Below are 12272 nucleotides of genomic sequence, written 5' to 3' on the forward strand. Positions count from 1 at the left end.
ACAGCTCCTTTGCCTTTCGCAATGTAGGGAATGGACGTCCTCGGCCCTTTCCCAATGGCATCGGGCCAAAGAAAGTTTCTTATCATGGCAATCGATTATTTCATGAAGTTGGCAGAGTCTGAGCCTTTGGCACAAATCACTGGACTCTATCGAATCTCTAAAGTAGTCTGTCCTAGGCCCTATCGAATCGAGGAGTTGGATGGTACATCTTTATCTCGGACTTAAAACTCTGAGAATCTAAGAATGTACTATCAATGAGCCTTGTTTATGAAAGAATATTCCATGAAGTCATTAACCCAAGATACTTGTTTCCCTTATTAAGTGTCATGAACCCTTCGGTTTGTGTTCAAATCACTCTGACCTACAACCTACGTTGTACCTGGTGAGTTTGTTTTGAATCATCAAATTCGCCAAAGAACAGCAATGAATGGCAGGTCCAAGCCTAAAGAAGGGTTCATTTCATTGAATGGGGACCTTACAGGATCGCCGGTCACATTCATTCAGAACAAGGACAAGCGGAAGACACAATGATGCATACACTATTCGTTCTATTTATTAAATCTTTTTCACATGTATGGATTCAAAAAGAGGAAGAAAGAAAATGAATACAAAAATGAACGCACATGAGTCATTGTTTTCTGTGTCCTCGGCTCACAGTCTTCTGGCAACCTCCGTCACCCTTAAGTTGGCTGGGGGGTACCCCTGATCCTTTTGGGACTTCAGCCCTCTGTTCACCATCTCCTCGCCAGTCCCCTCGAGCTTTTAGACTCTCAATCCCTGCATCAAGGCTGACAATAGCAACCTGGGTGAATGTGTCGGAAGAAGTCTTGAGCACCTCTTGCCACAACTATTTAGCATTGATATCGATCAACATAAAAAACACTGTATTGATGTTCGGATAGTACTCTTTCACCTTTATGATACATCTATTAAAACCCATCTCATATACCGAAAAGAAGAGGCCGGATCCTTCAGCGAGTATTCGGAACCTAGCTGCGATGGTAGTGGATTTTCTGACCTTATCCTCATTGCTGAAATAGACGATGTTTCCATGGTATAGACAAATCTTCTCCAATGCCTGCAAGCACAGAATAAGAGAAGAGCAAACGAAATGAATATGGACACGAGGGGATTTCCCAAAAATGTTCTTCATTTCAATGACTCGATCTCAGGTTTCAACATCAACCCTCAACTCAAGTCGGCCTTTCAATGACTCGGTCTCAGTGTTCCCGATTGAGGATCCTTGAACTTCGGTAGGAGTCAGAGAGGCTTCGATCGGAGAAAGGCGGATCTCGATCAGGGTGATGGGAACTTCAACTGTAGGAGTGATGGCATCGGCTGTAGTAGCCTCAGCTACAGCAGCAGCAGCAACATCGAGGCAGGACTCCTCGCATGCTTGTTCTAGAGCAATGTCCGCAATAGCACTTGCAATAGTTGCTTCAGTGGCGGCTGCAGATCCGGAGGATTCGCCAACCCCTTGCAAAACTGTAGCTTCAGTAGCAGTGGCATCGTCCTCCTCGTCACTTTCCACCCATTTGCACAGCTTCGGAATGAGGTGGCCAACATCTACTTCGGAGTATAGTTCTTTCACCAAATCTTGGTACCCCTTGTAGTCGATGTGGTATGAGCAGAATGCCCCCTCAGCGACCTCAGCCCTAAAAGCAGCAGACGCCTTGAAGTCTTCCACCACTTGGACCCTTGCATGTAGGATTTGACCTTCAATTGCACCCAAAGCTTTGTTAGTCTTCATTTTGCATTGACGGTGGTCGGCAAGGTCTTGTTTTCTCTCCTCCTGCTTAGCCTTAAGTTCCTCTTCCAGCGACCTCACCTTCTCACGAGCCTCCTCGAGATTGAACGTCAGCTACATTCTGATGCTCTCGACCTCCTTGGTGGCGGCTTTGAACTTCAGCTTGGTCATCGATAATGAGATCTCAAAGTCCTTTCATTTCTCCTCCTCCTTCAGCCTTTCCTCAAGAGATGACTTAACCCGATAGTGAATGGCTAAGGTTTCCCTTATGATGCTGAAGGAACCCATCATCTGCACATGAGGGAAGATGATAAAAAAAAGAAGAAGAAGAAGGGGAGACGAACGGAACGTTGAAGAAGGAAAAGAGAAGAGGAAAGTAAGGTCCATCGCGACAACGCTAACAATACTAGTGTCTAGTGCGCCCATGGCCGTCAAGTTCTTTTATATCTCCCGATCTACAGGGAGAATGATCAGGTCAGCCAACTCTTGGATGAGCTGACTATCCATAATTATCGATGCATCTCTCCTCACCATCCTCGACAGTGTAACCACTTCCTCCTTTATGATAGACTAAAGGAGAAGTCGGACAACCTCCGAAGATGGCCCTGAAGCCGATGTCATCAAGATGATGACTTTGGGCACACCAACTTCGAGAACTTGGGGAGCCTCCGGCATCGGCCCCTCTGCGGCCGCCCACACTTCAGGAGACTTCGATCGGGAACTAGAAGCGAGAGCCGTGACCTTCCTTTTAAGTGGCACAATTTTTGGAGGGCCCGACCTCTTCTTCTTCGATTCCATCACTGTCAGATCATCAAAGCTGATCCTCATTTCTACAACAATGAAGACAATGAAAAGTCAGCAGCCAGTAGCCAAAAAAAAGAGGGGGAGAAGAAAAGGGAAAAAAAGCAAAGCTGGTTAGAAAAAGTAACCTATGTTGGGGATCGACAAGGATGATGCTTGCATCGAACAGACCTTGCTTAGTTAGAAGGTTCTTGAACTCGACAGCTTGAATCCCAACCAGCTTATTGAAATCATCATGATCTACTGGAGAGGAGTCTTTCTTAAAGTTTGACTCTAACCAAGGCCTACCCCATGTAGTTTTGAAACCTCAAGGTTGATTAGAAGAAATGAAAAAGAATCGATTTTTCCAACTATGAATTGAAGATGAAAGACTAGTTATGATCTTACACTTCAATCGTGGTGAGAAATACCATTAGTCTTTATCATGAGGATGCACTTTCAAGGTAAAAAGGGATCGGAAGAGCGAACAACAGAGAGAAATCCTAAAGATGTCGTAGATCAGGATGAAGGCTATTAAGGATCGAATCCCGTTCGAAGCTATCTGAGTGGGGAGTACCCTATAATAATCTAAAAAATTACATATGAAAGGATGTAAGGAAAATTGGAGCCCAGAAAGAAGTGCCTCCTCATAAAAGATGACACAACCTTTACTTTCAAGGTAAAAAGGGATCGGAAGAGCGAACAACAGAGAGAAATCCTAAAGATGTCGTAGATCAGGATGAAGGCTATTAAGGATCGAATCCCGTTCGAAGCTATCTGAGTGGGGAGTACCCTATAATAATCTAAAAAATTACATATGAAAGGATGTAAGGAAAATTGGAGCCCAGAAAGAAGTGCCTCCTCATAAAAGATGACACAACCTTTCGGTGGTCTTGAAATCCTATCATCCTTACCTACTACCAACAACCTAAACTCTGAAGGTATAAAGTACTAAGTCCGAAACTCCTTCAGATCAGACTCAGTAAGATGAGATGCTTCGTGATCGGATCCCATAGACGCCTGTCCCCGACCATGAGGGGCCTCATCAGAAACCCTCGAAGGAACTACCTCAGGAAGACTCAAAGACTCAGGGCTTTCATCTAACCTAGGCCTACAACAAGCCATAGAACCTAAAGGAGCCTAGGAACAGGGGAAGAACCGACCAGAAGGGTTTCTTATTGAGAGGTTTAGTTGACAATCACTCAAGAACTCCGGGAAGAAAGCTCTAGAACCTTAGATAGCAACGATAATAAAGGAAGAGATGGAAATCAAATTAGGAAAACCAAATAAATATGAGGATCTTCAACGGCCAAGATCAATCCCTTCTCGCTCGACATCCGAGATATCACTATGTCATCGTGTGACAGGCTGAGAAGATGTGCGGAAAATCATTTCTCCTCAAAATCATCACTGACGCCTCAAATCCCGTTCTGGTATTAATGACAGAAAAGATGTCTCAGTCCCCTCTTTTTCGAAACCAGGTGATGTGCCACCATTTTGCCATGTTTGAAAATTAGCATGGAGCGGCAGGCAACAATTCAACGACCCAGCTCATACCATACCAAGCGTCCTATCGTAGTCAGACCCAAGAGAGCTTGGCTACTATAGGCAATCTTATAACAGTAAAGAAGCTCACTTTAATGCACGACTTCGGAATTCAAAAAGCGGTCTACTTCCTAGAATGAATACTTTGAACTGGGAAGTGGGGCAAGTGTTGGACCATATTTTGTCTACTCCATTTATATGACAAGTTCTGAAGATGTGGCATCGCAATGTGGCAACTCGAGACACGTGAGCGGAACAATATCATGTGACCTGGACCACACCACAGACATTGGCTTACAATAGATCACTTGCAAGAGATCGGTGGCCCATTAGAAACCATCTCATCGGCACTTCACCGATCCCATCTCATTTCCGCCCCAACCTCCAGTAAGCCATCCTTCGGAATGGATGCTGTAGAGGAATTTTTGGTGTGCGGATTTGTTGAGCTGGCAATCTGTTACAACAGCCCATTACTCTCCTAAACATGGACGGTAGGCATCATAACAACCCGCTGACATCCATTACTTAGCTCTGATAGCCACTTCTCCAGCTTTAACAAACTTCTCTATAAAAGAGGGAAGGATAAAGAGAAAAAGGGAGGATTCTGGACTCTACTCTCTCTAACTCCATTTTTCTCTACTGTTCTTTCTCTTTGATCGATACTGACTTAATCATCGGAGGGTCCACCATCGAAGAATCCCCACCATCTTCTCCGACATTTTCAGACTTTCCTTGCAGGTTCGTGATGCTCTGATTATAGACTAGCTACTCCAGGTTGGCGAGAGCCAACACCGTTCGGTCCAGCTACTCTTACCACATCACCTAGTTGGAGAGGCACAACAACATTTAATAGTAACATTGTTGGCTATCTCTTGCTAAATCAGGATATTGCACTTGAGTCGAGGTTGAACACGTATCCCATTATCAAATGGCATGTGTCATGGTCACCGATATAGTTAGCATCACATAGCCAACTACCTTACATGCTTCACATTTCTTATATAGGATCCCTTCACATATCTTAGTATTCATCAAACTGCTTCCAAAGGAGGCTTCATCATCTTTTACATAAATCAACTTACCACTATGACTGCAAAAGTGATGCCTGGTCAGTTAGTGTTAAGTAGACTAGGCTTCCAACTAGCTACTGATACGTGGTTGCATCCTCCAAATCTTTTCCTTCTTCAATGCACAAGTTAGCATTAACTTATATTGGGGTTTAGATTGGCTTGCAATCAAGCATTCCATGTAGTAGATTTTTTGCATACTTTTGCTAGCATAAGAACTTCTTCAGTATGATCAACTTCGAGGCCAAGAAAATGCTTGAGTTTTCCAAGCTCCTTCATTTGGGATCTAATTGATTCACTCTTGTTTGTTGAATTTCTTCTGTCATTTCTAGTAATGATCAAATCATCTGCATATACTGGTATTATTTCCATTTTGCCTTCTTGAGCTTTCATGAACATTCTTGAGCCTGTGGGTGGTGCTATTGAATATTTATTTTGAAATAGAAACTCTACTATTTTTCTATATCATGCCTTTAGTGCTTATTTCAATCCATGGAGAGAGTTTCTTAATTTGTAAATAGACTCTAGATGTTTTACTTTCAAACCCCTTAGGCTCCTCCATAAATATTTCTTGATCGACTTCTCCATGTAAAGAGGCATTTTCTCATCCATCTGCCATAGCTTCCAGGACTTGCATGCTGCCATTGCTAACAAGATGCATGCTGTGATGATTTTCACCATCTGCTTTATACCTTTCTATAAAGCCAACTGCACGTGTCTTCACCTTGTAAACTCATTTGTAAACCCAAGTTAGCTTTTGCTTTGATACTCTTGTCTCTTCTTACAATGTTTTGTCCATTTAATACTTTGTGATGCTTCTTTATACGATGTTGGCTCCTTTATACTATTTTCTTTAGTGCAAGCCATATTAGCATACTTTGGATTCGACTTTCTCTACCTGCTAGACCTTCTCAGCTATGGTTAGTGGTTGTGACCTCTCTTCTTCTCCAACTTCCTCTTACAAACTCTAATGGGAATAATGTACTCCTATTTGCCATGGACTTGCCGGTCTACTAGGCACCTTTATCAAAATTGTCTCTGGTTTCCCTTTACTAGTTAAGGGTATCAATTCCTTAATGACTTTAGGACTAGGTAGTCTCACATTAACTTGCTCTCCCGGCTTGTCTTGTAACTTATCTTCCATCTCTTTAGCATTACCTATTGAGGTGACCACCATGATGATGCCTCATCAAACATGGCACTTCATGATATGTCACAACATCATGGTCACAACATCTCCAACTTTTTCTTTCACGGTCATAGCCCTAGAAGATGAACCACATATCCTTCTTATCAAACTTGTGTAGATAATTGAGCATGAATACATAGCACACACACCCCAAACTTTGAAGTGGCTGACTATGGGCTTGACTTCCATAACTTTTGGAAAGGTGAGATAAAACCTAGCCTTGCTTGGGGTAGTTTGTTAATCACATATGCTGTCATCTTCATACACTTTGTTCAAAATTGGCTCAGCATAGTTTTGGCATGTAGCATGCTTCAGCAGATTTTTGCAAGATGCCGATTCTTCCTCTAAGCTACACCATTTTGTTGTGGGTGCTAGGACATGCTAGCTATCACCAAATTTTATATTTTTGTAGATAATCTGATAACTTATCTGATGTGTACTCTCTATCGTTATTTGTATGTAGGCATTGAATATTTCTTTCCCCTTCAGTTTCTACCTTTTGTCTGAACTCCTTAAAAAAACTTCACCCATGTTTCAGACCTTTCCTTCATGTAGTAGACCCACATGTACCTTAAGTAATCATTAATGAATGTCACCGTATATCTCATGTCGCTAATTGATGGTTGCTTCACTTTGCCAAATACGTCCGAGTGGATGAGCTACCTCTTAAGTTTCTTTGGCTTTAAACTTGACTCTTGGTATAGCAATTGGTGTGCCTTATAATACTAGCATCCAGAGCATAGATCATATCTGCCTAAATATTGTGCTGAGGAAGGCCCTTGAGCATAGGTGTGCCTTATAATACTCAATATTATCTTTAACTTATGGAAGCTAATGTGCCCAATCTCACATGCCACAAATCCAATCTCATATTTTCATGTCTTATCTACATATGTAGACTCTACCATCTTCACGTAGATAGATTCCATCTTTTGTCCTTCCATGAATGGTGTGCCTATTATTTTTAAGTCACAATATATCTTGACGTCCTCGAGGTCAAGTAGTACATAATCAATTGAAGTTGTTAGTTGTGACATTGATAGTAAATTCTTCTTCATTACTAGGGCATGGAAGACTTTGGGCAACTGTACATGTTGGGGACTAGATCATAGCACAATCATTGTCTTTCCAATGTGAGCAATTGGCATCCTTGAGTTATTAGCTGCTACTACCACCGGCCTACCTTATACTCATACATGCTACTAAGCTTCTTTTCTTCACCAATCATATGATTACAGCACCTTGAGTAAACAATCCAATCCTTGCTGTAGTCAACCAATCCTAGATTAGACACAGCAAGTACTAACTCTGCTTCCACGGTAATAGCATTCACCATGATTTCTGCCTTGATGGGAGTAGACTACTCTTCTATTTGTCTTACATCAAAGTCCATCTCTTCTTCAAAGAGGACTTCTATGGGCTCCATTATGATGAAAGATGCCTCAATGCCCCACTTTCCTTCACTCTTCTAATCATCTTGATGCTTGCTAGACATCATTATATTTCCTTCTGCTAATTTCTTCCTTTATCTATAGTCTCGTGAAAAGTGGCCTTGCTGGCTACAGTTGTAGCGCTGACTAATCTGGTGGATTGTTACTCTTCTGTATTGTGTTCTTGAGTTCCCTCTTTCTTAAAGCTCCTTTGTTCTTGCCCCCTAAATTTATTTTCCTCCTCCTTTTGTTTAGTGTCACATAGTCTTCTTGATTCACCTCTTCTATTTGTTCAATGAAACTCCTGCCATTTGTTTTGTAAGAGCTTCTTGGTTGGCCAATAAATTTTCTAAATCTAGTAGAGAATGTTGAACTATCCAACCTTGTATTGCCAGTGTACTTGGATTTTAAACCATTGATAGTAATTCTTCTTATTCTATCTTCTCCAATTTTTGCATTAGGATCTAATTGTTCTATATCATGGCACAAAGTTCTAACTTTTAGAAAATATTCACTAATTGAGAGTGTTGTTCCTCATGAGCCAAATTCATCAGCTCTCTCTCGAGAAGTTGGAGCCAAGCTACAATTTTCTTTGAAAAGAGGGCAACAAGAGAGCCCCATGCTTCTTTCAATGTCTCTACATCCTCAATACGTGTCAGTAATTTTCTCTATTGTTGTCTTAATTACATATAGGGCTTTACCTACCTTGATATCCCACTTTTTGAATGCTTGGGCATTTTCTATTAGAGGTGGTTTAGTTTCACTGCCAGAGTTTGCTGTATCACACCGAACCGAATAGTATTGGATGCACCATACCATATCGGTTCGGTACTGGTATGCATTATGGGGGGCACATCGGCACTTGATACACCAAAACAGCTCCGTATAAACATAATAATAGGTTGGCACTGGTATGGGGACTGGTACCGAGATAGCAAACCTTGTTCACTTGTGTCAACAACCTCCCATGCCTTGGCCCTTAAGGTAAAACTTAATGCAGGTCAGGCAATCCCAATAATTATAGTCATTAAGCTTCTCCATTGCATCGGCCATGCTTGCGAGATATGCCTTCATGACTTGATATAACCCTACATACATTACTAAGATTGGTCCTAGATCAACTAACTTCATAGTCCTGGATTGTGCACAAGCAAAATGATCTCCCATAACCATTCGGCTCTGATACCAATATGTATAGAAAATAAGCTGCGATTTTACTTTCTTTCTTTCTTTCTTTTCTGACTTTAATCACATTGTTGTCACACTACATTTTGCCTCATAATCTCTTATAGAGAATTGCACATACATAAATCACTGGTTTGAAGCTGTTTTTAAACTATAGTTGATCTTAATACAACAGTAAATTTATAAGGTTGATTGTTTCTAAAAATTGCTGCTTATGGCTATCTTGAACACTGTAAAAACTGATTTTCTAATGCCATTGATTTTTCTCCTTGCAGTGTTGGGAAAAGAAGCGGCCATATACCCTACAGGGATTCAAAGCTAACACGTATACTCCAGCTTTCTCTGGGCGGAAATGCAAGAACTGCTATTATATGCACCATGAGTCCAGCACACAGCCATGTAGAGCAATCTCGGAATACCCTACATTTTGCAACTTGTGCCAAGGAAGTTACAAATACTGCTCGTGTTAACATGGTAAGAAAACTGAATACCAAAATAAATGAAATATGTTCGTTGCCTATTTTTCTTCTTGTAGTATCAGGATTTTTTTCAATAAATCGTGCGACTGACCTTTTGCTCAATCAGGTTGTGTCAGACAAACAGATGGTCAAACATCTGCAGGATGTAGTTGCCAGACTTGAAGCTGAGAGACGCACCCCTGAACCTTCTTCTTGTTCTGAATCCCTTCTGAAGGAGAAGGAGTTGAAAATTAAGGAGGTAAGATCAGTGAATGTCAAATCCGAAATTTCTTGCTTTTGAAGTTTTAAACAATCATTCATTAGTGTAGGAAAGGAGTTTTAGATTAATGAGTCACATACTTTGTTATTACTGTGTGACAAGCAGATGGAAATGGAAATGGAAGAACTGAAACGGCAAAGAGATTTTGCGCAGTCACAACTGGATGAACTGCGAAGTAAAGTAAGTGCACATCAGATGATAAGGAGTCCAAAATCCCTTTCCCTTTAAACTAGCATTTTCTTGTCAGCTTCATTGGTATTGAGCGTTAGCTTTACAAGTTCTTTTCTGCTATCACTCTCCAGAGTTCAAGTCCATTTGAGCCATCACCTCGCCAAGTGGCTAAATGTCTCACCTTTTCTGGCCCATCACTACATTATGGTGACAAGGGACATGGTAAGGCTGAGAAGATGAGAAACCCAATGAGGCAGTCATCAACTGTTCCATCCATGCTTGTGCATGAAATTCGCAAGCTCGAACAATTACAGGAGCAGCTTGGAGAGGAAGCACACCGAGCTCTTGAAGTGCTGCAGAAAGAGGTGACTTGCCACAGACTGGGGAATCAGGATGCTGCTGAGACTATTGCCAAGCTTCAAGCAGAGATCAGGGAGATGCGTGCAGTTAGATCTCTGACTAAAGAGGTTAACATTGAAGATGTGGTCACTAGCCAAAATGCTGGTGCCAATCTTAAAGAAGAGATAACGCGACTTCATTCGCAAGGAAGTACCATTGCCAATCTGGAGGAGCAGCTAGAAAATGTCCAGAAATCTATAGATAGGCTAGTGATGTCTCTTCCGAATAATGTGCAGTCTAATGAAACCACTCCAAAGTCCTCAAAGAGTCAGCCAAAGAAGAAGAAGAAGATGCTTCCTTTGGCATTAAGCAGCAACATCAACCGACCACATCTTCTAAGAGCACCTTGCTCACCTCTCTCTTCTTCCCGGAAGATATTAGAGTCCGAAATAGAGAACAAGGCTCCAGAGAATGATGCAGTATCCCAAGAGACCTTTTCAGGTTCTGAGAAAGCTACTCCAACCAAGAGCGAAGATGGTGGTGACATAACATCCAGAGAAGGAACACCACGCTACCAACGCTCCAGTTCTGTGAACATGAAAAAAATGCAGAAAATGTTCCAAAATGCTGCAGAGGAAAATGTAAGGAGCATAAGAGCATATGTCACTGAGCTGAAAGAACGTGTCGCGAAGCTTCAGTACCAAAAGCAGCTTCTTGTGTGCCAGGTTTGGATTCCTTTTTTTTTTATTTTTTTATTTTTATGGACAATGTTATACTTCGCTTTTTTGTTCTTCCTTGAACATCTAGAATGTTTACCATTGTTTAGGTATTGGAATTAGAAGCAAATGAGGCTGCAGGGCATGATGTATCAGAGGCTGAAGAGCATATATCAGAAATGCAAAATTCCACTGATGCATGGGATTCTGTCTTCAAGGAACAAATGCAGCAGATTATTCAACTATGGGATGTTTGTCATGTATCAATAATACATCGGTCGCAGTTCTACTTGTTATTCAGAGGTGATCAGGCAGATCAGATATATATTGAGGTAGAGCTTAGGAGATTGACTTGGCTGCAGCAGCATTTTGCTGAAGTTGGCAATGCAAGCCCTGCTCATTTCGGAGATGAGACTGCAATTTCTTTATCATCAAGGTATAAGAAATTTGAGTTACTTTCACATTATTCTAAGTCAAGGTATGCCATATCCCACTGAACCAAGAAGTGTAAGACATACTGTATCATATCGGCTTGGTACTGGTACATGATACAAGGGGTGTATCAACATATGGTGTGCCAAACTGGCCCTGTATTGGGCATACCGATATAGTGACGGGGTGGCACCGGTATGGGTCTTGGTACCTTGATTCAAGTACATTTAGTCTTTAGCAACAAACTGTTGTTTACCGATATTTGATCATATATTAGTGACTGCCATCTCCACTTCTAAATTTTGCAGTATTAAAGCATTGAGGCAGGAAAGAGAATTTCTTTCCAGAAGAGTTAACTCACGTTTGACAGAGGAGGAAAGAGAGCGGCTCTACATCAAATGGCAAGTTCCCCTTGAAGGGAAGCAAAGGAAGCTTCAGCTGGTGAACAAGCTTTGGACTGATCCAAATGATCCAGCACACATCGAGGAAAGTGCTGATATAGTGGCTAGACTTGTAGGCTTCTGTGAGGGAGGAAACATCACCAAAGAGATGTTTGAGCTGAATTTTTCACTGCCCGCAAGCAAGAAACCATGGTTCTTGGGATGGCAGCCCATATCAAATTTGTTAAGACTCTGATGCTGTGAGTTACTAGAAATAAAAGAACTGAAATTTTATTAGATGGTTTCTTTCTTCTCCTGACTTTTCTAATAACAATTATTATTATCCTAAAATGGTTGCTAACTAACCAAATTATGAGGAATCCCTTAAAGTGTTCAACTTGACTCTAGAGGGATTTGCCACATTATGGGTATTAAAGAAACCTTTATTTCAGTGGGACAAACTTCAACCTGGCCAATAAAGAACTGAAATTTTTATTGGATTGTTTCTTTCTTCTCCTGACTTTTCTAATAACAATTATTATTATCCTAAAAT

General features: G+C 41.3%; 1 protein-coding gene across 1 annotated transcript; it reads left to right on the plus strand.

Moving 5' to 3' along the window:
- Positions 1–3324: 3324 nt before the first annotated feature.
- LOC140858519 (kinesin-like protein KIN-7A) lies at positions 3325–12018 on the plus strand. The gene is made up of 7 exons (XM_073259320.1): positions 3325–4810; positions 9219–9417; positions 9529–9660; positions 9787–9861; positions 9984–10916; positions 11018–11343; positions 11648–12018. The coding sequence occupies exons 2-7, from the start codon at positions 9322–9324 to the stop codon at positions 11973–11975; spliced, it is 1890 nt and encodes a 629-aa protein (XP_073115421.1). The 5' UTR covers positions 3325–4810; positions 9219–9321; the 3' UTR covers positions 11976–12018.
- The last annotated feature ends 254 nt before the right edge of the window (positions 12019–12272 follow it).

This window comes from Elaeis guineensis, chromosome 6 (genome assembly GCF_000442705.2).
Source record: "Elaeis guineensis isolate ETL-2024a chromosome 6, EG11, whole genome shotgun sequence".
Classification (NCBI taxonomy): domain Eukaryota; kingdom Viridiplantae; phylum Streptophyta; class Magnoliopsida; order Arecales; family Arecaceae; genus Elaeis; species Elaeis guineensis.

Coding starts and splice junctions, on each gene's coding strand:
- LOC140858519 (XM_073259320.1), top strand. CDS start 9,322: ATGAGTCCAGCACACAGCCATGTAGAGCAATCTCGGAATACCCTACAT. Junction 9,661..9,786: donor AGGAGTTGAAAATTAAGGAG/GTAAGATCAGTG, acceptor TGTGACAAGCAG/ATGGAAATGGAAATGGAAGA. Junction 9,862..9,983: donor TGGATGAACTGCGAAGTAAA/GTAAGTGCACAT, acceptor ATCACTCTCCAG/AGTTCAAGTCCATTTGAGCC.